Source organism: Chanodichthys erythropterus, chromosome 11 (assembly GCF_024489055.1).
Source record: "Chanodichthys erythropterus isolate Z2021 chromosome 11, ASM2448905v1, whole genome shotgun sequence".
Classification (NCBI taxonomy): Eukaryota; Metazoa; Chordata; class Actinopteri; order Cypriniformes; family Xenocyprididae; genus Chanodichthys; species Chanodichthys erythropterus.
The window spans coordinates 7,410,737-7,435,563 of NC_090231.1; the positions used below are offsets into that span (position 1 = coordinate 7,410,737).

The 24,827-nt window shown below is 35.8% G+C and overlaps 1 protein-coding gene across 2 annotated transcripts in view; it reads right to left on the reverse strand.

Moving 5' to 3' along the window:
* Positions 1 to 24,827, reverse strand: part of elp4 (elongator acetyltransferase complex subunit 4) — a 90,283-nt gene that overhangs the window by 60,927 nt on the left and 4,529 nt on the right. For both annotated transcript variants that reach the window (XM_067401334.1, XM_067401335.1), the window contains exons 3-6: positions 20,894 to 21,015; positions 18,205 to 18,336; positions 12,790 to 12,923; positions 1,253 to 1,337 (exon numbers count right to left, since the gene is read on the reverse strand). In XM_067401334.1, coding sequence (XP_067257435.1) covers positions 1,253 to 1,337; positions 12,790 to 12,923; positions 18,205 to 18,336; positions 20,894 to 21,015 — 473 coding nt within the window. The remainder of the gene's footprint in view (positions 1 to 1,252; positions 1,338 to 12,789; positions 12,924 to 18,204; positions 18,337 to 20,893; positions 21,016 to 24,827) is intronic.

Genomic DNA, 24,827 nt, shown 5'->3' on the forward strand with positions numbered 1-24,827 from the left:
ATCATGGGGCCATTTCTGAGAGGGGCCCCCAGAGGGGCCAAGCTCCCCTGCTTCTCAGTAGGAGCTAATGAATATGAACAGACAGAGGGCATATTGCCCAGTGTCTGTCTTGGCCTGTTTACCACAAAACTAATAGGACTCAGCTTTAAGGAAGAGGAACCCAAGGGAATCCATCTCCCTCCTGAGAGAGATTCAAGCACAACATGGAGAAACTGACAACTGAGGATGAGAAAAAGAGGGATAAAGGTGGAAAATAAAATAAAACATACAGCCTTTATATTCAAAGTTCATTTCTACTTCCTAATTATCACAAGCTGCGAAAAAGCCACATTACAAAGGAAGTGAATGCACAGAAATCAGGCAACAATTAGCCAACCGAGACCAATCAATGAAACAACAAATTAAAGGTCTTGTGAAAACATTGCCTGAAGCAAAATGCTTTCATTGTTCCTGAGGTGTGAATGACAGTGAGACTGTTAACTGTGCATTTCATTATAGCCTTTTTACTCAATTTAAGGCAGGACACTACAGGCAAAAACACTGTTTGTGCCATCATGCATCTTTCAATTTTGAGATTTTTGAGAAGTGTTTTTTCAGACTAGTGGAAAGAAAACATCCAAAATACATGTTTAAGTGCATCTTTTATAGCACTTTATGTATTTGTGAATGTAGATTTCAATTAAAGTACCTATCTTTAAAGTCCGATTTCTCAAAATTCGTTTTTTCAGAAATCTCCACTTCAGAAGAATATCCAAAAAAGCAGAATTGGGGCACTTTAAAATCATAACTTTTGGAAAACATTATCTGCATGATCACAAAAACAACAGAGAGAGGGATAATAATAAAGAGTAGGGATGCACCGATATGAAGATTTTGGCCGATACGATAACTCTTTATATTTGAAAGCCGATAACCGATATATTGGCAGGTAAATCTAAATCCAAATTTGTATATAATTTTTGAGAGCATGAATACAAAGACAAAAGTTTCACCATTGAAAGCCATGTCCCAAGCACACAATTATAATGTTCTCATTATAACTTTATGTAGCTTATATGGCAGACTTGTGCTGTACATTGCACTTAACTGCATTTTCCTTTTTGACGTGACTTCAATCATATTTCAAGCAATTCAAAGCCATCATGGTGAACAGTGCACATCTAAAGGAAATAATCCATTAGTTATCGGCTTTAATATATCGGCCAAATTTTCCTAACATCCCTAACAAATAGCTAAATAAATGCTAACCAACCTGGGGTGTGGATCCATCAAACCCTTCCTTCCGGATGACCGTCTGGATGGACTTCAAGAGAGCTTGATAGGGTGATGGTAACAGACTAAGAGAAAATGGGAGAAGAACAAAATATACTTAAGCCTAAAACCGGCAAGAGTAGAAAATGGTCAGCAAAAAAATAATTTCATGTTACTTTTTATATCATCTGGACTTTAGTAAAACATAAAGGAAATATTTGATATAGTTAGGATTTTGTGAGTTGTGTCTCCCAGGATACGTTGCCCTATTTATAAAAAAAAGGGCCATCAATGTTTCTGTGATTTATTTGATGCAAAAAAAGGTAATATGCAAAATATGCTTCATGTATGAAATGTCTAAGTATCCTAAAATTGAGGCATATACATTTCTTATATTTTTTTACTGATAAACTGTTTCGTCTTCAACCTCAGGGGTGGGAAACTCTCACTCTAAAAAATGCTGGGTTAAATATGGTCAAACCCAGGGATTGGGTTGTTTTCACCCAGCCACTTTTTTCAACCAATTTTGGATTGATTTTTTTAGCCAGCAATATAGTAATATAGTAAAAGGCATGTTTTTGCTCACCCCCAAATAGGGGCAAATTTGTGGGGTATTTTAAGCTGAAACTTGACCACACCATAAACTTATATTACATCTCGAGAAAGAGGGCATAATAGGTGCCCTTTAACCCAACCTGCTGGGTTTGTCCATATTTAACCCAACTTAGGTTGTTTTTAACCCAGTATTTTTTTTAGAGTGTAGGGTTTGGCTCTATCCCTATTCAATCATATAATGTAATTTATGATACAACTTATAATTTTCTAAGTAACCCTGAAGACTATTTTCAGTTAAACTCTGCAGAACGGTTGCTCTCCAGGAGCAGGGTTGGACACCCATGTTCTACCATAAAATGAGCTGTGTGAAACCCTGCAAGAAAATAGCTAAAAATCCAAAGATGTAGTCATTTAAATGTAATAATATCAGTTTTAAATGTGAATATTATCATTTGCACATTTATTAACTGACAATACATAGACTGAGAAGGGGGATTGTGTACAGGGGGCCCAGTTTACCTTGAGACACCAATGCCAATACTGTGGATAATCCTTTTTTCTTACCCTAATCTGGCTACATATCTCATTGGATACAGACTTTTCCAAATGTGGTAAATAACAGCATGATCAACATATGACTTAATTTTCCATTTTATATGCCTACTTTCTACAAACTCAAAATGTCCAGCACTATGAGCAAACTGACAAAACGAGCACAGAACATTTAAACCAAGTCACATGATCCACATAGACCAAACAGACTCAACCATTATACTGACAACAGTACTGGATGAAAAATTCTTTCTCGTGAATCCTACAAGAGACTCAAGTATATACATCCCATGATGCACGTTGCCTGTTTAAGGGTTAATACACTGATTGACGGGCTGAAAAGATGGCAATTTGAGATGCACGAGAGACCTAAAGCGAGTCAAATACAACAATACTTCAGAATATTCCAGTTTTTATTGTATTTTTGATCAAATAAAAGCAGCTTTGGTAAGAATAAAAGACTTCTTTTAAAAATATATGTATTACTGACCCTAAAATTTTAAAGGGAAGTGTAAAGGTAAAAATGCAATCCCATTTAACATTTCTTTCTTTTATCAGATGATTTAATCTAAAGCAACAAGTGTCAAATTGTGCAATTAATCATACCGATTCACTGTAAGGAGTCATATCTAAGAAAAATTTAAAAGATGGATACAATCTATCTGAGCTTTAATCTACATGTTTTATTCAATATACATATTTTATTAATTTTCATTCAAGGGTTTATTTTCAGCAAAGTGCTTGAATGTGAATGATTATGACTACGGCTTCATAACAGGTCAAAAGTTGACGATACCTGCGTACACTTCAATTAAAACAACTCATGGCTGTGGCATATGCTGCCAACATAAAACGGGATTTGCTTTGGTATCACAAAAAGCCTGTTGACATTGGCAGTAACCCTGGCAACCAACCCATACATGCAGACGCAAGGAAATACATCACTAATTAAATGAAATGAAATGAAATTAATTAAAGACTTTGGCACCTCCGTCAGCTCCGGGCGCTCCCCCTGAGGTCTGCGGTGAGCTGAAACAGAGTATTGTGTTAACGGGACAGTGCTTCTGATCCCAGTGACACAGCGCTTCTATGTTAAATCAGGGGTAAGATGTGCAACGCCTAACAAGGAAGGTCAAAACATTTGACCTGCTCTAAGTTGCACATTCTGTCTTTAGTTTTTAGACCTTAAAATTGCATGAATGACATTGTACTAGATAAGAACTCCAAACCATGTGGCATATATTTGAAGGAAGGTTAGCATAGGCATGCCTTTCAAGCAAAACACAGGGCTTGACATTAACACCCGCCAACACGCCAAATGCAGGTGGATTTCAGCAGTGGTGTGTAACGCAATCACTCCTACTAGCCACTTTGTTGGGTTGAATTTTATATATAATATATACATTTTTAATTTGTAGTATTTTAAAAAGGCATCTGAAATAATAAACTAAGTGCAGTGTTGCGTTGTCAAAAATATTGATTTTTCGATACATGTCGATACTGAAACATCTGAAACACTTCAAATACTCATTTTATGCAGGACAGATACACGATACCAGCTGCTCTTTCTCTTTCTCTCATCTTTCCGACAGCTAGTTGACACACAAACCCTCCTCCCCTCACTCACTCCTTTCATTTGCTCCAGATGAATATTATTGGTGTGTTACAGGGCTTGAATCTTGGCATGGGATTGCACATAATTTTACTCGTTCCCACAGATTTTGTGCTCACACCCAAAGTGCGCCACATAAAGCCGCCTCTCAGTACTAAACTGAGTTCTTTTTTCATTGCTTATTGCGCTTAAACAGTCAAATACACACAAAATAATGTCAAAATGTTGGTCTTGGGAAGTATTCACATAAACACAGTCAGTTATGACTTAAGTGAACGTAAACAGTTGAGAAAGAAACGCATGTGTAACAGTATAATGGATCTGTGCGTCAGGTCTTAAAGTGACAGCAGCCTAATATACCTGCTGACAAATTATGCGAGAATATTAAAAAAATATATGGCAGTTTTCCCCCATGGTATTGATGTCAAAATTGTGGCCAGTAACTTTGGAAAACCACTAGCCACAGAGACTGGTGATCAAAAAAGTTTGTTACAAAAATAAGAATATTAAGTTTAATATTATTCAACAACAGACACACTACTGTTCAAAAGTTTGAGGTCAGTAAGATTTATAAAAAAAGAAAAAGAAAAGAAATTAACACTAATTTCAACAACATTAATTGACTTTATTCAGTAAAGACATTTACTTCAATTTAAATTTATTTTTCAAATAAATACTTTTAACTTTCTATTCATTAAAGAATGCTGAAACAAATGTTTCATCATGGATAATAATATCAGTTTCTGAAGGATCATGTGACACTGAAGACTGGAGTAATGATGCTAAATATAGTATTTGGACACTTCCCACCTTAGGGTCTTTCATTCTGTCACTTCAGTCAATCATTTCAGCCTTTCCCTCCAATTCTGGCTCACAACATGTTGTAATGACCACACTGTGCCACTCTGCATGTAGCTTTGATAGCCATCAATTACTCAAAGATTGACAACTGGACATTAAACAGCCACCTCCAGGTGCTTTCAGTTGTTACACTGCCTTTCAGTTGTTTAAAAGGACTCACAGCATCTATTGCATAATGCCAACAAATGTCCACAGCAAATCATTCTGAAATTAATTCTGAAAGTCTCTCAGTTTAAAATAATGAATTTTTAAAAGCAAAAATGAAGCTCATTTTAAATTTGATAAAAGCACCTGAATTCCTTTTTTTAAATATTGTGAGTTATTTGCGCCGTTAAGATTTTTCTCGTGATTTGGGTAGCAGGACTACTGTTCTAGGAGGATGAACTCCTAAATTTCACACCTGTGAAATATTACACGGTTTATCGGCTTTACATGGCCGAGAAATGACTGGAAATACTGGATTATAACATTGAAAAGATTAAAGCAGTGTTCATGTCAACACATAATGTTTAAGTCTCGAAGTTTCAAAACTATTTTCTGTGGTTAACAACATCATGCCACAAATGGTGTTGACAGAACTGATGATAAACCTAAACATCATGTTACATGTTTAGTGTTCCATCCTCGCATATACACTACCATTCAAACGTTTGGGGTTGGTAAGATTTTTTTTTAAATGTTTTTGAAATAAATCTATTATGCTCACCAAAGCTGCATTTTATTAATTAAAAATACAGTAAAATCCATATGCGAAATATTATTACAATTTAAAATAATTCATGAATTTACAGCATCATTACTCCAGTCTTCAGTGTCACATGATCCTTAAGAAATCATTCTAATATGCTGATTTGCTGCTCACGTAACATTTATTTTCAATGTTGAAAACAGTTTAATATTGCGGCTTAATATTGATCATGCTTAAGCCGAGTTCAGACTGCACAATTTTCAAAGCAGTCGGGTCACTGTTCTTTTCACACTGCATGACTATCTTGGCCAGCATTCAGTCGCTGCTGTGTTCAAACTGCACGATGGATCGGCGACAGAAGGTTTCACACTGCATGACTTTACAATAGGAAGAATCGCCGACAACTCTGTCTGGCACGCAGCAAACTACGTTTCACAACCAAACACACGCGAGATGTGACAAGGAAACAACGCGATATCACGCGTGCAAGACCGGAGTTTTTATTATTATTATTATTATTAAAAATGGTAGCCCGCAAGAAGCTTGCAATATGAATTGCCAGTGCGCTGATTTGCAGCGAAAACAAGAAAAAGAAAAGAAGAATATGGAGGAGGAAATGGGAGACTGTGGATTGTGTGCTCTGCAACGAGAGTTTGAGGTAAATAAATAACTTTTCAATGTGCTGCTGTTGCAGATGGTCAAGCAAATGTTTGTGCTTTGTTTCTGTTTGATAGAATTGCAATGTTTATCTGTCTATAACTCCTCCCCGAACTCCCCGCTGCTCTGTATCTTGCTCTCTCATTGGCTGTCGGTCATCGCCGATGTAGTTTTCAGTCGGAACGCTTTTCACACTGCAGGATTTTGAATCGCAGACAGGTCCAGATATTTAGCATGCCAAATATCTCACGGGTGTTGGCGACTCGTCGGCGATTCTCTCAGATCGCGTCTTTGCTCATTCACACTGCGTGATTGTCACTCGCGTGAACGAGCACCGATTTGCCTGTGATTTCGGGCATTTGTCGGCGATTTCTCAAAACCTGTCGGCAAGCCAAAATCGGGGCTAAAATCGTGCAGTCTGAACTCGGCTTTAGTAGATGATTTTTTCAGGATTATTTGATAGATAGAAAGTTCAAAAGAACAGCATTTCTTTGAAATAGAAATCACTTTTGATCAATATAATGCATTCTTGCTAAATAAAAGTATTAATTTCTTTTTTTTAATAAAATATTACTGAACCTAAACTTTTGAACAACAGTACAATCTCATGCTCTGATCCCAACTGACTGATTTGCTCCTTAATGGGGTGAAACACGTGTTTCCCTCTTTTGATTAAGACCTGGCGAGGTGGGGGTGGTGGTAATCAAAAGAAGACACGCCCCCATTGTGTCTGAGACACCGAGACCGCAGCAGCCCAACGGAGCGTGATCGCTTAAGGTGCCGTCCGTAGAGGATAAAGGCCGACAGGTGAGCTAATTAAGATCACAGTGATGTGAGCGCGAGGGGGACCAGAGGAGCACGTGGAGGTAGCATCCGTCTTAAACAACAGGCTCCGCTTTCACCTGGAGAGCAATTTGTGCCAATTACGCCACGTAGTGAAACGGAGCGATTTAACAGTCTGGAAATGGCATGGGGCTTTTTATTCTATGAGCTGTGAAACACAGAAAGACAATGAGGGTTTTTTGTATCTCAAGACATTTAGTTGTCGTTTAAGCTTGCTGATTAATTGATTTCTCTGAAATAGATATGAAGCAGTTTTCTACATCAGCTCCAATTTGCGCTTTATAGCAAAATTACCAATACAGGCAAATCATCATATGATTATTTTATAACTCCAAAAATGTACCTATACATACAATTCACAACAGTTTTCTTCTGAAATGAACATTAGAGGCTGTAGAACATTATCAACTTTTATTCCTTTTCACACAAATTATGATTACATCCAGGGTATCGATTATGCAGTCCTTGCACAATACAGTTATGATCTCAAAACACTTTTACCATAGTGCATGATTTATAAGCTAAAACATTTGACTTTTGCAACAGCTACATATGTATGGCTTTTCTGACATAGTAAACTTGCTCATTAACTTACCTGGTACAGTATTGCAAACGCTCTGGTACGAGTCCTGTGAAACACCAGTCCCGATAAAAGTTCAGGAGTTCAAAGACATAAGCTAAAATGGTATGGTTGCTTCAGCAAATGCATTTTTATATATTTGTATGCATTTTAGGTGGCATGTTATTTTCAAATGCGATTAACCTTTTAGCACCAATCACCGGGCATTTAATTTTCAAGCTGCTGCGATACGTACAACCACCAATAGGGCTTTTTTTATTAATCTTTTTTTTTTTTTTTTTTTAAATGTGGTCGATTCGATATCAATTCTTAAAAGCCACAAATCAATCTTTTTTTACATGACATTAAACTTATTACTAGTCTTCTCCACTGGATGTCATCCTCTTATTTACCTTTTGCGACTGCAGGGACCGTGTCATTCCTTCAGTGCTGAACATGGCGGATGCAGATGCGCCTTTCAGTGTGAAAGACGTTCCAGACAGTTGAAGTGTCCCGATCAGACCAGTGTTGCATGGTCACGAAAATGTATCATTTGCACATGTTTTTCAAGCCTTGCCAATTTAAACATTCAAGGGAAGGAGAAACGAAAGAGAACTGGCGTGCGCTGTAGTGTGTTTTGTGTGCACAAACATAAATCTGCGCGTCTCAGGCAGCTTGCAACTAATAAAACGAATTCTCTTTCACATCTCCTTGCACTTAAATGGACAAATTCACACAAATTTATCTCAAAATGCCCACAATGGCGAATATCGTAGTAAACATGGTCGGTTATGGCTTAAGTGAACATAAACAGTAGAGATAGACAACGCATGTGTATCATTATATTGGATCCGTGCAGCTCTTAAAGTGACAGCAGCCTAATATTCCTGCTGCTGTCTGTGTTTTTAATGTTAATCAAACTACAAATGACAAAGAAATCACTCACTGCTCTTCACTTTTTTGTAACTTTAATAAGCATTAACCTTTATTTAATTTGTACATTGAAGATTATATACAGTGTTGTTTTACATTTGATTATTTTATTCAATTTCTGTACCTGAAAACTACATTTATTATAGCTTGTCAAATTTGCCCCTATTTGGGTATGAGCAAAAACACAGAGTTTTTGTGTGTGTCTCTTTAAATGCAAATGAGCTGCTGCTCCAGAAGAGGGCGGAGCTTTAACAGCTTGCGCTTCGGTTGCTCAACAACAAAGCTGGAGAATCTCACGCAGCCAAAATGAGGATTGTCAGTAACGGTGTTCAGCCTTACATTGTTCAAACCGGAGTCGACACTGATGGAGAGACTCAGGAAGAAGTTACAACGTTTAGAATGAAACTGGACGTTTCTGAACGGTTAGTGGATAAATTTATGTAGTTGCTGAGGAGTTGATTCAACTCATTGACTAGCATGTGCCGTCATGTTCATCTTTTGTGCAAATCCAACATTGAATTGATCCTTGTTTGTGAAGCAGTCCGGTGTAAAATGACGGCATGTCAACAACATTCTACTACAACAACTCTTCCTCTTCTCTAAAGCAGCCCAACATGGCCTCACCCTCTTTGTTGTGTGTTCTTGAGGGTGGGGTTTATGTAAATTTTGGGGTTTGTGATGTCACCAACAACCAGCTCTTTGTAGTCCCTACCAGCCATTTGTTGTAGTTCTTAAACAGCTCATTCTTTAAAAGAAAAGATCTCCCTTTGCATTGAACTTTGAGAGTTGTAACTTTACAGATGTTGTTTATGCTCAAACAGCAACATTACACACTAACTAAAGTTAAAAAAGTGAAATTATAATCAAACACCCTTTAAAAATTTATATTACTTTTAGCTGTGGTATTGAAATTGGTATCTACAATTTTGGTGTCATAATCTTGTTTATTACAATACAGGGATACATGGGTCAAAAACATCAAAAACAATAACTATTTTACTAATTTATTATAATTTTTTATGGTGGGGCCACTGAAAATGTAATCACTGAAATGAATAAAAAAATCGAGAATCAAATCGAGATATTGTGAATCGGAATCAAACTGAATCTGTATCGATACCCAGCCCTAACAACCAACGTAATAAAATTTTCCACATTCACACAAAACATGCCAGGAAACATGCAATGTAAAATCATTTTGCAGAAATGCAGCCACTGGCATGTTTTTCCAATGAGCCTGGGTTGGAAATTACATGACGACTAGAAACTCTTCAGCATTATATGTACTAGGAATAACGTCTCGGTGTTCCTGTGGAACCAAAACACATCTAAAAGGCGTTCTAAAAGAGCTAATGGCTAAAAGCTTTATGATTGCATTATAACACGTCATAAAATCATAATAAACTGAACGCGGAGGAAGGAATGACAGCAAAATTCCAAAAGCAACACCTGCGTAGGCCACGGCATCCATCATGTTGCTGCCACGGCACAAGCTGTTCCGCCGACACAGTATCGCCACACAGGAACACATTTACCGATGCGAGTAAACATAGGCTGGGAACACGACCCCTTCACTATGGTGCTGTTATGCAGATAAACAATTAGAAGACCTCTCTGTTTGCGGACATAAAAAGCAGAGAGAGGCTCCATGAACCAGGGGCTCCAGATTGATTTGTTTGCACTGCGGCCATGCCGTAGACTTTAATGCAACCAAAGCTCCTGCCTCCTCTACACGGGCACCCCTCGCAACCATAAAACAACCGCATCGCAAACACCACTGAAGACTTAACCCCGTCTCACGCAGCGCTGGCTAGGACCTGGAAGTACAGAGACGTTTTTACGAAAACCTTTATTAGGCTGAACACCCGTCATAAAACGAAATTGCAGATGTGTTCCTCAGAAACGTGACATCAGCATTGAGAAAGCATTTTCTTCTTGGAGACATGTGACGATACTTAGCGCACTTATCATGCTAGAAGGACATATATGAAAGATAAGTGCAGAAGGCCGTGTGTGTTCAGTTATAATGTTTGGTTAAGCTGTTCCTGATCATAAGCATTCTTTTATGAACTTCCATGAGTAATAATAAAAGCCCTGTCAGAGCAATATAGATATTTACGCAAGACAGGCAGACTCTGTTGTCTGATGCTCTGAAGATGACATATACACGCACTCCCATTAAAAGGTTAGTTTGTCAACATAATAGAAAACTGTTGTAATAATATTTTACAATATTACTGTATTCATGATCAAATAAATGCAGCTTTGGTAAGCTTAAGAGACTTCTTTCAAAACAAAATTCATTAAAAAAAATCTTGCGGTCCCCAAACATTTAAACAGCAGTGTACATCTTGGCAAACACGTCAATGCTATCAAAGCTGTTTTATACTTGAAATAAATCACATTTTTGTGTCAATTGATTTTGAATATTGGCCATAACTAATAAACAGTCATTAAGATACTGATAATAGATATTCAAGAAGACTATTATGTTTACACTGTCCATTTTTGGGATTAACAACAGCATTTACTTAACCCTTGTGCGGTGTTGAAAACCCTATCACACTCGTGGTGTTCCCGGTCAAAAATGACTGGCCTGCAAAAAACTTTTTGTAAGTTTGTTTTCTTTCAATTAGGACAGATTGTGTGTTTATTTTTGGAACAGATTATTTATCTGAGCTTATGTACCACACCACTTTTTGAGTGAAAAAAGTGTTTTTTGTGGATAATTTTGTCAATTTTGCTCAAAATATGAGCAAAAACACTGTTTATCACACTAGTGTGCTTTAACATTTAAACAGGAAATTTGTTTTGAAATGGTTTTATTTTGTTTTTATTTATTACAAAATGGCACAAAATCACACTTGTGGTGTTCCTGGTCAAAAATTACCAGCCTGCAGAAAAATTACTTGCGTAAAATATATGTGAACATGAATATGATGACACACTCCTAAACACGAATTGTTTCTCTGAATTTTTACTCCCCCATTAATTCTTAATGGGCGGTCATTTTTGACCAATATAAGCTCAGATCAATGCATGGTAAAGCATGGTACCTGCAAAAAATCAAGAAAATTAGATTTAAACAATAAGACTAACATTAAACGTGTTGAGCTATATAACAATAATTAATTTTCTGTCTATAAATATATCAAAACAGTTGTTCCCTTGTCTAATAAAACATGTAATACATTAAAGTATCTTTGGTGTTTCTATGGTTTCTACAAAATAAGACCGAAAACCGAGGGTAACGCGGGTATGACGCAACTGACAGGCGACTCCTCACACGTCCCGGAGCCTTGGCTAAAATTGCAATTTTCTCACAATTTTCAAATAGTTGCAAACATTTGGGATATTGTAAGTACTCAAGTGAACAAAATATATAACATGGGCCTAGTGGTTTTTGGATATTTTACTGCAAAAATATTACATATTGCACCTTTAAAGCACACTATTGTGATCAACAATACAATTTTTTTTCTATTTTTTGTAAAATTGACAAAATGACCCCCCCCCCCCCCCACAAAAAAAGAAGCCTTTTTCACTCAAAAACTGAGGTGCCTACTCTCAGATAAATGAGGTCTATGATTAATCAGATGCAAAAAATAAAACAACAAAAAACAAAACAAAAAAAAAAAAGTCCTAAATTAAAGAAAACAAATTGACAAAAAGATTGAATCCAATATTTGGTGATAATATAGAACTTCTGGGATAATGAAAGTACACAGCTCCATGGATATATAACACTGTGGTTTTTGGATATTTTATTAGGAAAAAAAAATACATATTGTGCTTTTAATATGAAATGCATGACAAAAATTTGTGTAAACAACTTGAATTCTTCTGTTAATACGTTAACTCCAACTCTACCAACATACCTATTTTTAAAATGAATCACGAAGGCTTGTCACCCTGGGTCACATGACCATAAATGATTAAATTACTTCCTTGAAGTAACTATTGCATGTTCCCTTCATTAACGGACTTCTGGAAGGGCCCTTCATGAAGGGATGCAGTTGTTCACTTTAATTAGGAAAGCTCTACAAATGGCGTCACCTTCCCGAAGGGTCCAAAAACACTGTTTGGAATTCACCCCATAAAGCTGAAATGTCTAAATGTCCAATTGAACCACGAGTTCATCTGTCAAATCTTCATTAACCGACAGCAGCTTTTTATATCTGGGTGGAGAGCGGATCATTTGAATCGTGTGTAGAACACAAAACCGACATGAACTGCTCCGGTGGAGAACAGTGACTGTGTGAACATGGCCTTAGTTACCTTGATCCTGTGGTTACTGGTGTTTCCTGGAGCTGATAAAAACTGTGGCATTTTGCTGCTTGCCTTAGCTCAGGCTCCATGGTTTTGGACACGTCATAGTAATGACCAAATCTCATTGAGGACGCCAATGCAGTCTATATAAAAAGAAAGAAAACATTTATGACAACACAACTATAATGATAGCAGCACAGAGAAATTATTGACATTTAGAATGTTTCCAGCTGATGAACGATACAAACACTGACAGCCAATTAGAATCCGTCCTGCTTTAAAGAGCTCGAGCATTTAAAACGGCAGACAATAGCACTGCAGAATAAACAGAAAGGTATCGCTGGTGTGGACTCTAATATACACTGCCCTCCAAAAGTTTGGAAACGCCCTAGAAAAGTGGGGTTTTGGACAATATATTGGCATGAATCCTTTTTAATTTGTGATAATTTTGCACTGATAACACAAACTACGAAAACATATTTTATTATTACATAAACAGTTTATACATAGAAAAAACGTAAATTTTCGATTCATCAAAATATCCACCATTAGCAGCTATCTGACCTAAACTGGGTTCTGATTGGTTCATTGTATTCTAAACTTAATTGGCAATCAATTGTTGAAGCTATTAAGGTGTGCTGACCCAAAAATCTTTTACAAACCTGGGCCAAGTTTAAACCAGTAACCAGGCATCACAGCTGGCAAAGGGGCATGTCTGACTTTGACATGTGTGTATTGCCATTATTATGTAGTCAAAATGAAAATTATTATTGCTGGTCTTCAATGATAACGTCAAGTTACTTTAATGTATTTGCATCAAAAAATTATAAGGATTTATGCTTTTATCGTCCAAAACCACACTTTGCCAGAGGTGTTTCCAAACTTTTGGAGGGCAGTGTAGTTCTCGTTATAGTTATCATTATAGTTATCACTTTTGGTGTGAACGAGCCTGTACCCTCACTGATGAAAGTAAATTTTATATCCTCTTTACAACTATTGACAGTCACGTTTTTCCTCAATCATGATCATTTTCCCCTGATATGATTGTGAAGTGTTTTGGATGTACAATAGTACATAATAAAGTGCTTTTTAAAGTGATAGTTCACCCAAAAATGAAAATTCTGTCATCATTTACTAAGCCTCATGTTGTTCCAAACCTGTATGAGTTTCTTTCTTCTGTTGAACACAAAAGAAGATATTTTGAAGAATGTTGGTAACCAGACTGTTGACGGTAGTCTTTAGTTGCGTCCCAAATGACACACTATACACTTATACACTATGTACTTATGCACTATGTACTCATCCATGTAGTGTGTGAATTGTATAAGGTTATTTTGTCATGCACCAAAGTCAACATAACACCGACTGTTACGTAACAGTCTTGATCATTAATATGTACGCCCCCAATATTTGCATATGCCAGCCCATGTTCAAGCCATTAGACAAGGGCAGGACGTCTGGATGTGCACAGCTGAATCAACAGACTAGGTAAGCAAGCAAGAACAACAACAGCGAAAATGGCAGATGGAGCAATAATAACTGACATGATCCATGATAACATGATATTTTTAGTAATATTTGTGAATTGTCTTTCTAAATGTTTCGTTAGCATGTTGCTAAAGTACTGTTATATGTGGTTAAAGTTTCCATCGTTTCTTACTGTATTCACGGAGACAAGAGCCATCGCTATTTTAATTTTTAAAAACTTGCAGTCTGTATAATTCATAAACACAACTTCATTCTTTATAAATCTCTCCAACAGTGTGCAATGTTAGCTTTAGCCACGGAGCACCATCAAACTCATTCAGAATCAAATGTAAACATCCAAATAAATACCATACTTACACGATTAGACATGCTGCATGACGAACACTTTGTAAAGATCAATTTTAAGGGTTATATTAGCTGTGTGAACTTTGTTTATGCTGTTTAAGGCATAAACGTGGGCGGGGAGCAGGAGAATTTAAAGGGCCAGCAGCCTGAATCAGCGCACGTTTAATGATGCCCCAAAATAGGCAGTTAAAAAAATTAATAAAAAAAATCTATGGGGTATTTTGAGCTGAAACTTCACAGACACATTCAGGGGACACCTTAGCCTTATATTACATCTTTTAAAAAGACGTTCTACGGCACCTTTAACCATTGTTGAACTGTAAGAAACCCAGATGATTCGTTAAGCCATTGAGAACATAATGACTTTCTGAAAAGACTGAGCTTAGAAAAACACACTTGCACACAGGCAGATGTTTTCCTGAGGTCTGGAGTTTCTAATGAGCAGTGAGGTGAACCCCTAATCTTCTCCTGATCTGGATCAGCGACTCTTATGTGTTCCAGCACCACCTTCGGAGATTGACAGCTTGGCACTCATCCTCGTTTAGTGGGCAGGTTGTGTCGACCCCTTTAACGTTACGGGATGGGTTTTGACTGACTGAACTTTGATCTGGGGTCTCCATTGAGAATGTGAAACGAGGGGGGCACTCCATGTTTAGGATGCAAATCCCTTACTAGATTTACTGGTGCTTTGTGAAAAGGACAGAGGTATGATAAAGGTTAAGGAGGGTAAGTATCCCCTCTGAGACAGAGAGGAAGAAAGGGTGATTGGGGGGGGGGGGGGGGGGTAATAAGAAGACTAAAAACACAAATACTGTGAAATTTTATTTCAATTATAAGCAAACAGTTATTTTAAAGTATTCCAAGTGGAATTTTCAGCATCATTTCTCCAGTCTTCAGTGTCACATGATCCTTCAGAAATCATTCTAATATGATGATTTGCCGCTCAGTTCAGATATTTAATGTTTTTTGTGAAAACAGTGGTAGTTTTTTTTTTCTTCAGGACTCTTTGATGAATGGAAAGTATATCCAATGAGAAGGAGGGGAGGAAAAGAAAGGGAAGAGAAATAGCAAAAGTTGTCAGGAAACTCCGACAGAAAGAGTGAAATCTTTGGGGACTCACTGGTGTCCCCCTAATCTCCATAGCAATCTGGATTATGGGCTGGCGGGAGGGGTCTTTTCTCCAAACGGAAGAAAGAGGGGCACGGGGACGCCACGGCGAGGGCTGTGAAGGGATTTGGGGGTGCTGGAGGCTGCTGTTCTATTGTAAAAGGCTTGAGGTTGAATAGAACCGCCATGTCCTCCTGTCTCCTTGGGTTTTAAGTCCACCTATAACCAGCTAAGCGTGAGTAATCCACCTAAACTGTGAATGAGAACAGCGAAAGCCCATTCACAGCGCTGGGTGGGTAGGAATTGATATATTTATTATGGGACGCTATTTTTCCCAACCCCCTCCTTTTCTTAGCCAGTATAAAAGTAGTTGGTCACAACCTAAAAATGAGTCACAGGCCCTGTTTACACCTGGTATTAAGATGTGTTTTGGTCGATCGGATCACAAGTAGATGAGGGAGACATTCCCATTTACACCTGATGTTTTAAAGATGCAATGTGTAAAATTTGGGAGGATCTACTGACAGAAATGCAATATAATATATATATAACTATGTTTTCTGTGGCGTATAAAGACCTTACATAATGAACTTATGTTTTTATTAGCTTAGGAGGAGGCATTTCTATCACGTACAGCGTGGGTCAAACACTCGACAGAGCGCGTTTCATCACTACGTTGTTGTTCTTCTAAATCGTTTATGTTTTTAGAAGCAGCTTGCATCATCACTACATTGAATATACACAAGGAAAAAGAAGTAGTAGTAGTAGTCTTCTGGTTTATTAGAAGCAGAGACCGTTCTTTGTTATAAGTAAGAAGGAACCTCATTGCTTGACTGGCTAACATACTCTCTGCTGTCTTGGATGACGACATCTTTGACTTGTGTCGGCCAGACGGCCACCGTATTCTCTTTATTTTGCTACGAAAGGGAGTGGTGAGCTCAACGCTAGATGCCGCTAAAATTTACACACTGCACCTTTAATCCGTCTCTTTTGTCCACTTTCAACCACTTCTGTCCTGATTTCTTTGAGGGGAGGGTTTATGGGAGGGTAAAAGTATGGGCTTTTTAAGATCTTCTGATCTATTGGACAAAATAAGCTCAAACACTTTACACATGCAAACGCACAGAGATGACGGAAAAACATACGGAGACCAGCAGCTTTCGTTTCTGCTCTGACAGCGGCAAGACCAGCCGAACGCTGTGAGTGTGTGTTAGAAATCAGGAATGGTGAGAGAACATTGTGTTTGGTACATTTTTCATCTTCAAAACAAACTCGGGTCTTCAGCCAATAAAGTTTAAATCCCGTCTGGCTAGCGTTCTTCCTATAATGTTTACGCATTAGGTCAGTAGGCGGAGAGTAGATGTCTTTAGTGACTGTTTGAACACATTCAACTACATGAGCGTTTACACTATGAAAGCAATCCAGTCAAATGTGTTTTCAACTACCTCTGGAAGTGGTCGAAGCTCAAAACGTCCAATCAAACTATATGGCATTGTGGCATAAAAGTAAGACAAATAAGAACGATGCTCACATGGACAGGTTGTGTGACATGCACTCATTCTCAAAAAACATTAACAAAACTATGCAAAGCAAAATAAACGAGACTTCTTAAAATCCAAATTCACTAGCAATGAAGATTAACATTGTGAAAACCACAATGAGTTTGTACAGTGACAATGTGAAAATTATATATAGTACACCATAAATAATTTTGCTACATTGCAGGTCACTCATTGTCTAATGTAAACCTGGGTTTCTGAAAGAGTTAGTTCACCAGAAAATTAAATTTCTGTTAATTACTCATGTCGTTCCACACCCGTAAGACCTTTGTTCATCTCCAGAACACAAATTAAGATATTTTTGAAAAAATCTGTGAGCTTTTTTTTTTTTTTATCCCCCAGAGAAAGCAATGCAATTACCAAATTCAAGGTCCAGAAAGCTACTAAAGACATTGTTAAAACAGTTGACGTGACTACAGTGGTTCAACCTTAATGTTATGAAGCGAAGAGAATACTTTTTGTGCACAAAAACAAAACAAAAATAATGACTTTATTCAACAATTTCTTCTCTGCCGTGTCATTCTCCTATGCTGTTTATGTAGTAAACACAGTACAGCGCTTCCTGGTTCTATGTCAGAATGCCGACACATTATTGGCCAGCTCCTGCGTCAATATCACACGCTTGCATGCTGCGCATGTGAACGGCCAATAATCGTCCATTTGACGTTCTGACGTATTTCATCAAAAATATCTTAATTTGTGTTCTGAAGATGAACGAAGGTCTAACGGGTGTGGAACGACATGAATTAATGACAGAATTTTCAGTTTTGGGTGAACTAACCCTTGAAGCAAAACCAGTTGAGAACCCCTGCTTTATAAACAGGGCTATCAGTTTAAAACATACTTTTAGCAAATGTTATCTGATACATTATTTGAATGTGTGAGGGTGATTTCTCAATGTTTTACTGATTTAAAGGTCTTTTACCTGAACTCTAGGTTGGTTCTGGTAGCGCCAGGCAATTTTCATTGTGTCTGCATTCTCTGGGTCGCTTGGTTGAGGTTGACCCTCACCGATTTTCAGGCTGGCAACATCATCCACAATTGGAGAAGGGAGTTCCTATTTCAGAAAATATGTATATAAAAACATTAAAGTCACCACGAAATCAAAATGGACAATTCTCTTTTTTTTTTTTAATGGAATATTGCAAAATTTATTAGAAATTATTTATATTCAATTCCCAAAGGACAAAATCAAGTCTTGTCCTACATTTTCTTCTCTCTTTGAAATATGCATATATTTTAGACATAGAAGAAAATAAAAATGAAAGCAAAAAATAAAAATTATGGAATAATGTCAATTAATCATTTTTTGCATCCACTAGAGCGACTATTTTAGTTGGCAAGACATCTTACTAAAAACTTTAGAGAGGCAATTAAAAAGAACAGTTTCACATTAAACAAATGGCTAGATATTTTTATATTTGACAAATCAAATATTTTGTCTATATTTTAACTCTTAATGTTTGGGTGGGTATAGTTCTTTCTAGATCTTTACATTGTATCTAGACAGACTAAAGCTAGTTTAAGCCACAGTCTTGGCCAGAGCTCGCTTGTGAAAAGGGAAATAAATGTCAAGTGACCCGTTTTAACAAGGCCAAAAGTATGAACAAACACATCAAAATAGTGCAAGCAGTTCAGAAGCTGTTGTTTAAACAACAGGGTTGACACTGTCGTTAATGCCAAAAAATGCCAAAATGAAGGTGGGGGAAATATCTCCCTTAGGGGAAAATTCATACAGACCATGCAATAACAAAAAACAGAGACTGTTTCACAAATAACAGCTCAGTGCAGGAACAGTCTGAAGGGCAACAACAGGCCCTCATTAAGCTTGTGTTGACTGGGGGCCAATCAGGGGCCAGCGAGAGACGAACTCCTGTCCACTGTCACTAAGGTGAGACTCGTTAGCGCTGTTAACACAGGTAACTCCCTGAGCTCCCACACAAAAACAGTCATGTATCAGAAGAAAGAAAAAGACTGTCTGTGTTTGGAATTGAATCTTAGTGAACTGCCTAAAGCACACAGTGAACTAGACATTGAGAACAGCCTAGCATGCCTTTTTTAAATGCAGTACACCAAACAGTATGCATTAGACAACCATTTAAATTTTAAACAGTTGTATTCTACAATGACATTAGGGCTGTCAAACGATTAATCACAATTAATCGCATACAAAATAAAAGTTTGAGTTTGCCTAATATATGTGGGAGTACTGTGTGTAATTATTATGTATATATAAATACAAACACATCCATGTATATATTTGAGAAATATTTACATGTATATGTATTATATATAAATACATTTTTTTGTACATAAAATTTCTCTTAAATATATACATTAATTTGTGTGTATTTTATATATATATATATATATATATATATATATATATATATATATATATATATATATATATATATATATATATATATATATATATATATATATATATATATATATATATATATATATTTACACATATTACTCACACATATATTATGCAAACTCAAACTTTTATTTTTGTATGCGATTAATCGCGATTAATCGTTTGACAGCCCTAAATGACATGCACATATTAGTAATACTATGTGGTAACAGATACAATTAAAATAAAAAAATAATAAAATGTGTGATCAAATAATGAAGCAAGAAAAAATGTGAATTATATAAAAAAATTAATAAAATAAAATAATAAAAATATCTGATCAATGAAATCAAAAAAGATGTGAATGTCAAAATAATAAAATAAAATAAAATGTATGATCAAATAGTGAAGCAAGAAAAGATGTGAATTATATATAAAAAAAATAATTAAAAATAAAATAAAATAAAAAATGTCTGATCAATAAATCAAAAAAAGATGTGAATGTCAAAAATAAAATAAAATTAAATTAAAATAAATGTGTGATCAAATATTGAAGCTGGAAAAGATGTGAATTATATAAAAAAATATTAAAAATAAAATAAAATAAAAATGTCTGATCAATGAATCAAAAAGAGGAGAATGATGTCAGAATAAAATAATAAAATTAAATTAACTTAAATTAAATGTGTGATCAAATAGTGAAGCAAGAAAAAATATGAATAATGTCAAAATATAATATAAAATGTCAGATCAAACAATGAAGAAAAGATGTATAAAATAGATGAAATAAAATAAAAAAATGTTTGAGCAACTGAATGATCAACAAATGTAGCAATAAAAGATGCAAAAGATGCCAAAATAAATAAATAAAAAATATCTAATCAAACAATGAAGCAAAAACGATGTCAAAATAAAATAAAAATATCTGATAAAAGAATTAAGTAGGAAAAGATGTGAATAATGTTAAAATAAAATAAAAATGTTTGACCAAATGAAGCAACAAACATTGCAAATTAAGTCAGAATAAATAAATAAATCAAACTATTCCCAGCCAAACTATTCCCGACCAATGCTGAAAATAATATCTTTCACAGATTTCTCAAGGTTTATTGTTTTGAGGGCCAGGTACTGGTTATATAAGAAGAATACGGTTGTAAATAATGTATTTTGATGTACTTAAGAGTTCACAGAACCAAAAAACTTGACTAAAGTGTCAAACGGGCTGAGTGTGAACACATGATTTGATTCTTACCTGCATGATCTCATCAGGGTGATCTCGGGCGGATGCCAGGAAGAGTTCATGTCCGCACACAACACCCTCCGCCAGGAAGTACTTGAGCAGCATGCGGGAGTAGCTGTCATAGCGGTCCTCCTCTGTGAACAGAAATCACCATCAATGCCACATACATCAACCCAAACTGTACCGAAACACAGAGCGGTGAGCCTCTTGACGCGCCTCATGACAAAAGAACGGCCAGAGAGACACTATCGGATCTGATACTGTAAATACCCCAACATGGAGAAAAACAACACTAACCTTAGTTGAAATAATAGAACAACTGTTTATTCTGGTTGCTAGTGATGCCAAACACACTAGCCGCTTTATCATGGGGTGTCTGACAACAGGATCAGAAGCCAGTATTCGTAATGGATTTAATGGTCAGTCCATCAGCAGCTCCACCATACATGAATACTGATATATTTCTGTTACAAAACAGCACTGAGGAAGAGAGAAGGGAACACCTGTCTTGATCCATTTACCAGCTCTTCAACACTATACTTTGTATAACTGTATCTGACGGAGGCTTCATTGGACAGACTAAATTAGATATGTACTGAGATAAACCTTTTCATAACTGCAGATGAGTTATATTTTCTTAGTGTGAAGAAAATCTTAGTGGCCAAAAATGGCATTACTATTACTGTCTTTATATTTACATTATTAAAGAAGGTCTAAAATAGCTGCTGAAGAAATTTATTTGTTAGTATTTCCAATTTCTTCCAGTGGCAGTTGACTGGCAGGCAAATAATCAAACTCTCTTATCTAAAATAGCTATTCTGTCTCAAATGAATTATTGTGAAGTCTGATTCATTTCAGCAAGCTGGTTTATTTGAACGGTTACAAATTAATCAGTGTTTATGTAAAAAAAGAAAAAAAAAATCACAGCAAAGCAATATACTGTACAATACAGTATTATATTACAAAATGGACAAAATAATATAAAATAAAAAATATATACATATACAGTGCTGGTCAAAAGTCTGGGCATATTACTATTTTGAATGTTTTTGAAAGAAGTCTCTTCTGTTCATTAAGGCTGCATTTATTTGATCAAAAATACAGAAAAAAAATAATATTGTGAAATATTATTAAAATTTAATATAATGGTTTTCTATTTTAATATACTTTATAAAATTCTATAAAAAAAACAAAACAATTTATTTCTATGATGCAAAACTGAATTTTCAGCATCATTACTCCAGTCTTCAGTGTCACATGATCCTTCAGAAATCATTCTAATATGATGATTTATTATCAATGTTGGAAATAGTTGTGCTGCTCCATATACTTTTATTTTTTTCAGGATTTTTTGATGAATAAAAAAAAAAAAAAAAAAGAACAGCATTTATTTAAAATATAAATATTTTGTAACAATATATACTACCATTCAAAGGTTTGGGGTAAGTAATGTTTATTTATTTATTTAGAAAAATGTATACTTTTATTTAACCAGGACGTGTAAAAGTGATAGTAAAGATTTATATTGTTAGAAAAGATTTCTATTTTGAATAAATGCTGTTCTTTTTATCTTTTTATTCATCAGAGAATCCTGAAAAAAAATATATATTAAGCAGCACAACTGTTTCCAACATTGATAATAAATCATCATATCAGAATGATTTCTGAAGGATCATGTGACACTGAAGACTGGAGTAATGATGCTGAAAATTCAGCTTTGATCACAGGAATAAATTACATTTTAAAGTATGTTAAAAAAGAAAAACGTTATTTTAAATTGTTATAATATTTCACAATATTACTGTTTTTTTCTGTATTTTTGATCAAATAAATGAAGCCTTGAAGAGCATAAGAGACTTCTTTCAAAAACATTAAAAATCGGTCAAACTTTTGACCGATACTGTATGTGTATATATAAATAAATGAAAAAAAAATAAAAAAAATAATATTAAAAATAAAAATAACATTCTAATATGATGATTTGATGCTCAAGAAACATTTCTGATTGTTATCAATGTTGAAAACAACTTAATATTTTTTTTTTTGTGGAAACAGTGAACCTTTTTTTTTAGGATTCTAAATAAATAAAAAGTAAAAAAAAAGAACAGCCTTTATTCAAAATTGTTACAAAACAAATGTAAGTCTTTACCGTCTCATAACTTAATGCTGAATAAAAGTAATAATTTATTTTAAAAATGTTTACTGATAAAGACTTTTGATCGACTGTGTTTTTAAAAACTTACAAAATTACAACTAAATTTAAAAAAGAAAAGGAAAATTTAACTGTTTATAACAAAAAAAATCTAGTGGCAAAATGGTTGAGCATATCTGACTGGTCAACAATTTATTGGCTTATATATAATTTACAACACTTATTTTTAAATAGACATTTTACATCACTTCGCACTGTAAAAGCGCTCATCAATGGTCCACTCACAAACACTGACAGTCGGCTTCTTCCTCTCAAACACTGGCAGTTTCAACCTTGCATTCTCTCTGACAAACAGCCTCAAACCCACACAGGTCTAAAGCCTCTGAAGGATTCCTCCAACAGCAGGAGAGAACGAGGGGTTTCCTGTCCTCTTCCTGACTCTGCCTGCAAACCGGGATGCCTCTCATATTCCATCACCAACGGAAGAAAAAAAAATTCCTCAGCTCTTCAATTTGTCATCGGAAGAACTCCCCTCTCCCTTATTGATGTGTTTCTAGGTCAGCAGGCCTTTGTGGCTTTCAGCGGCCCCGACAAAGACACCCAGATGGGCCCACTCGAGATGGGGCCTATTGTGGTGGCGTTTCTATGGCGCCTTACAAATGAAACCTGCGGGTGCTATTAGCCTAGCGGGGGTGTTTCGGGGGCAGGATGAGATGTGTTGGGGGTGCATATCTCCACTGTAGAGACTCTGGCACATATCAGTCACCCAAGAGGTGGGGCATCTAGAGACTTCCTATCTTTTCTGATGCAGAGAGCGGCGGTCTCTTTTGGTGAAAGAATAATGTAAGTCGTGTGTAGGGCAGTAGAAGTCTGTGAGTGCAGCGAGTGTGAGTCAGTCGCTCAAAGCTGCAGGGGAAATTTGGGTCAACACTTCTGCCCTCCTGCTTCCATATGTTTGCCGTCTGAGTCCCACTGATTCACAGTGGAACCGGTAGTACAAATCTTATTTGAATGCGCAACCTCTGGGGACACATCTAACATCTATTTCTTTACTTTAATTAATGGTGCATCAAATAATAACAATAACTCTACATAAATAGCTTACAAATTTGACCCTAATCTTAAAGGTGAAGTCTGTATATTTTAGGGTTACGAAATTCCGCGAATTTTCAAAGTTGGAAACTTTCCATGAGAATTAGGAATATATGGGAATTAATGGGAATGAACTGAAACTGGAAATTTAAACTACCATTCAAATGTTCGGGGTCTGTAAGATTTAATGTTTTTATGCTCAGCAAGACTGCATTTATTTGATCAAAATGCGGTAAATCCAGCAATATATTAAATATAAAATAGTATTACAATTACTAAATAAACTAAACTTTTTTATTGAAATATATGTAAAATGTATTTTATTCCTGTGATCTTTCAGCATCATTACTCCAGTCTTCAGTGTCACATGATCCTTCAGAAATCATAATAATAGGCTGATTTGATGCTCAAGAAACATTTATAGAAAAATTTGCAAAATTGCATGTTAGCCTATAACTACGGAAGAGGATTAGGGCTAAGCAATAATAAAAAAAATAAAACCATCTTGAGATTGAAGTTGTTAAATTTTGATAAAAATGTCGGGATAAAATGTTGAGAATAAAGTCATTAAATTACGAGAATAGTCATAGTTTGTTCTCATAATTTAATGAGTTTATTCTCAACATTTCATCTCGACTTTTTTCTCAAAATTTAACGAATTTGTTCTCATAATATAACGACTTTTTTCTCGTAATTTAATGA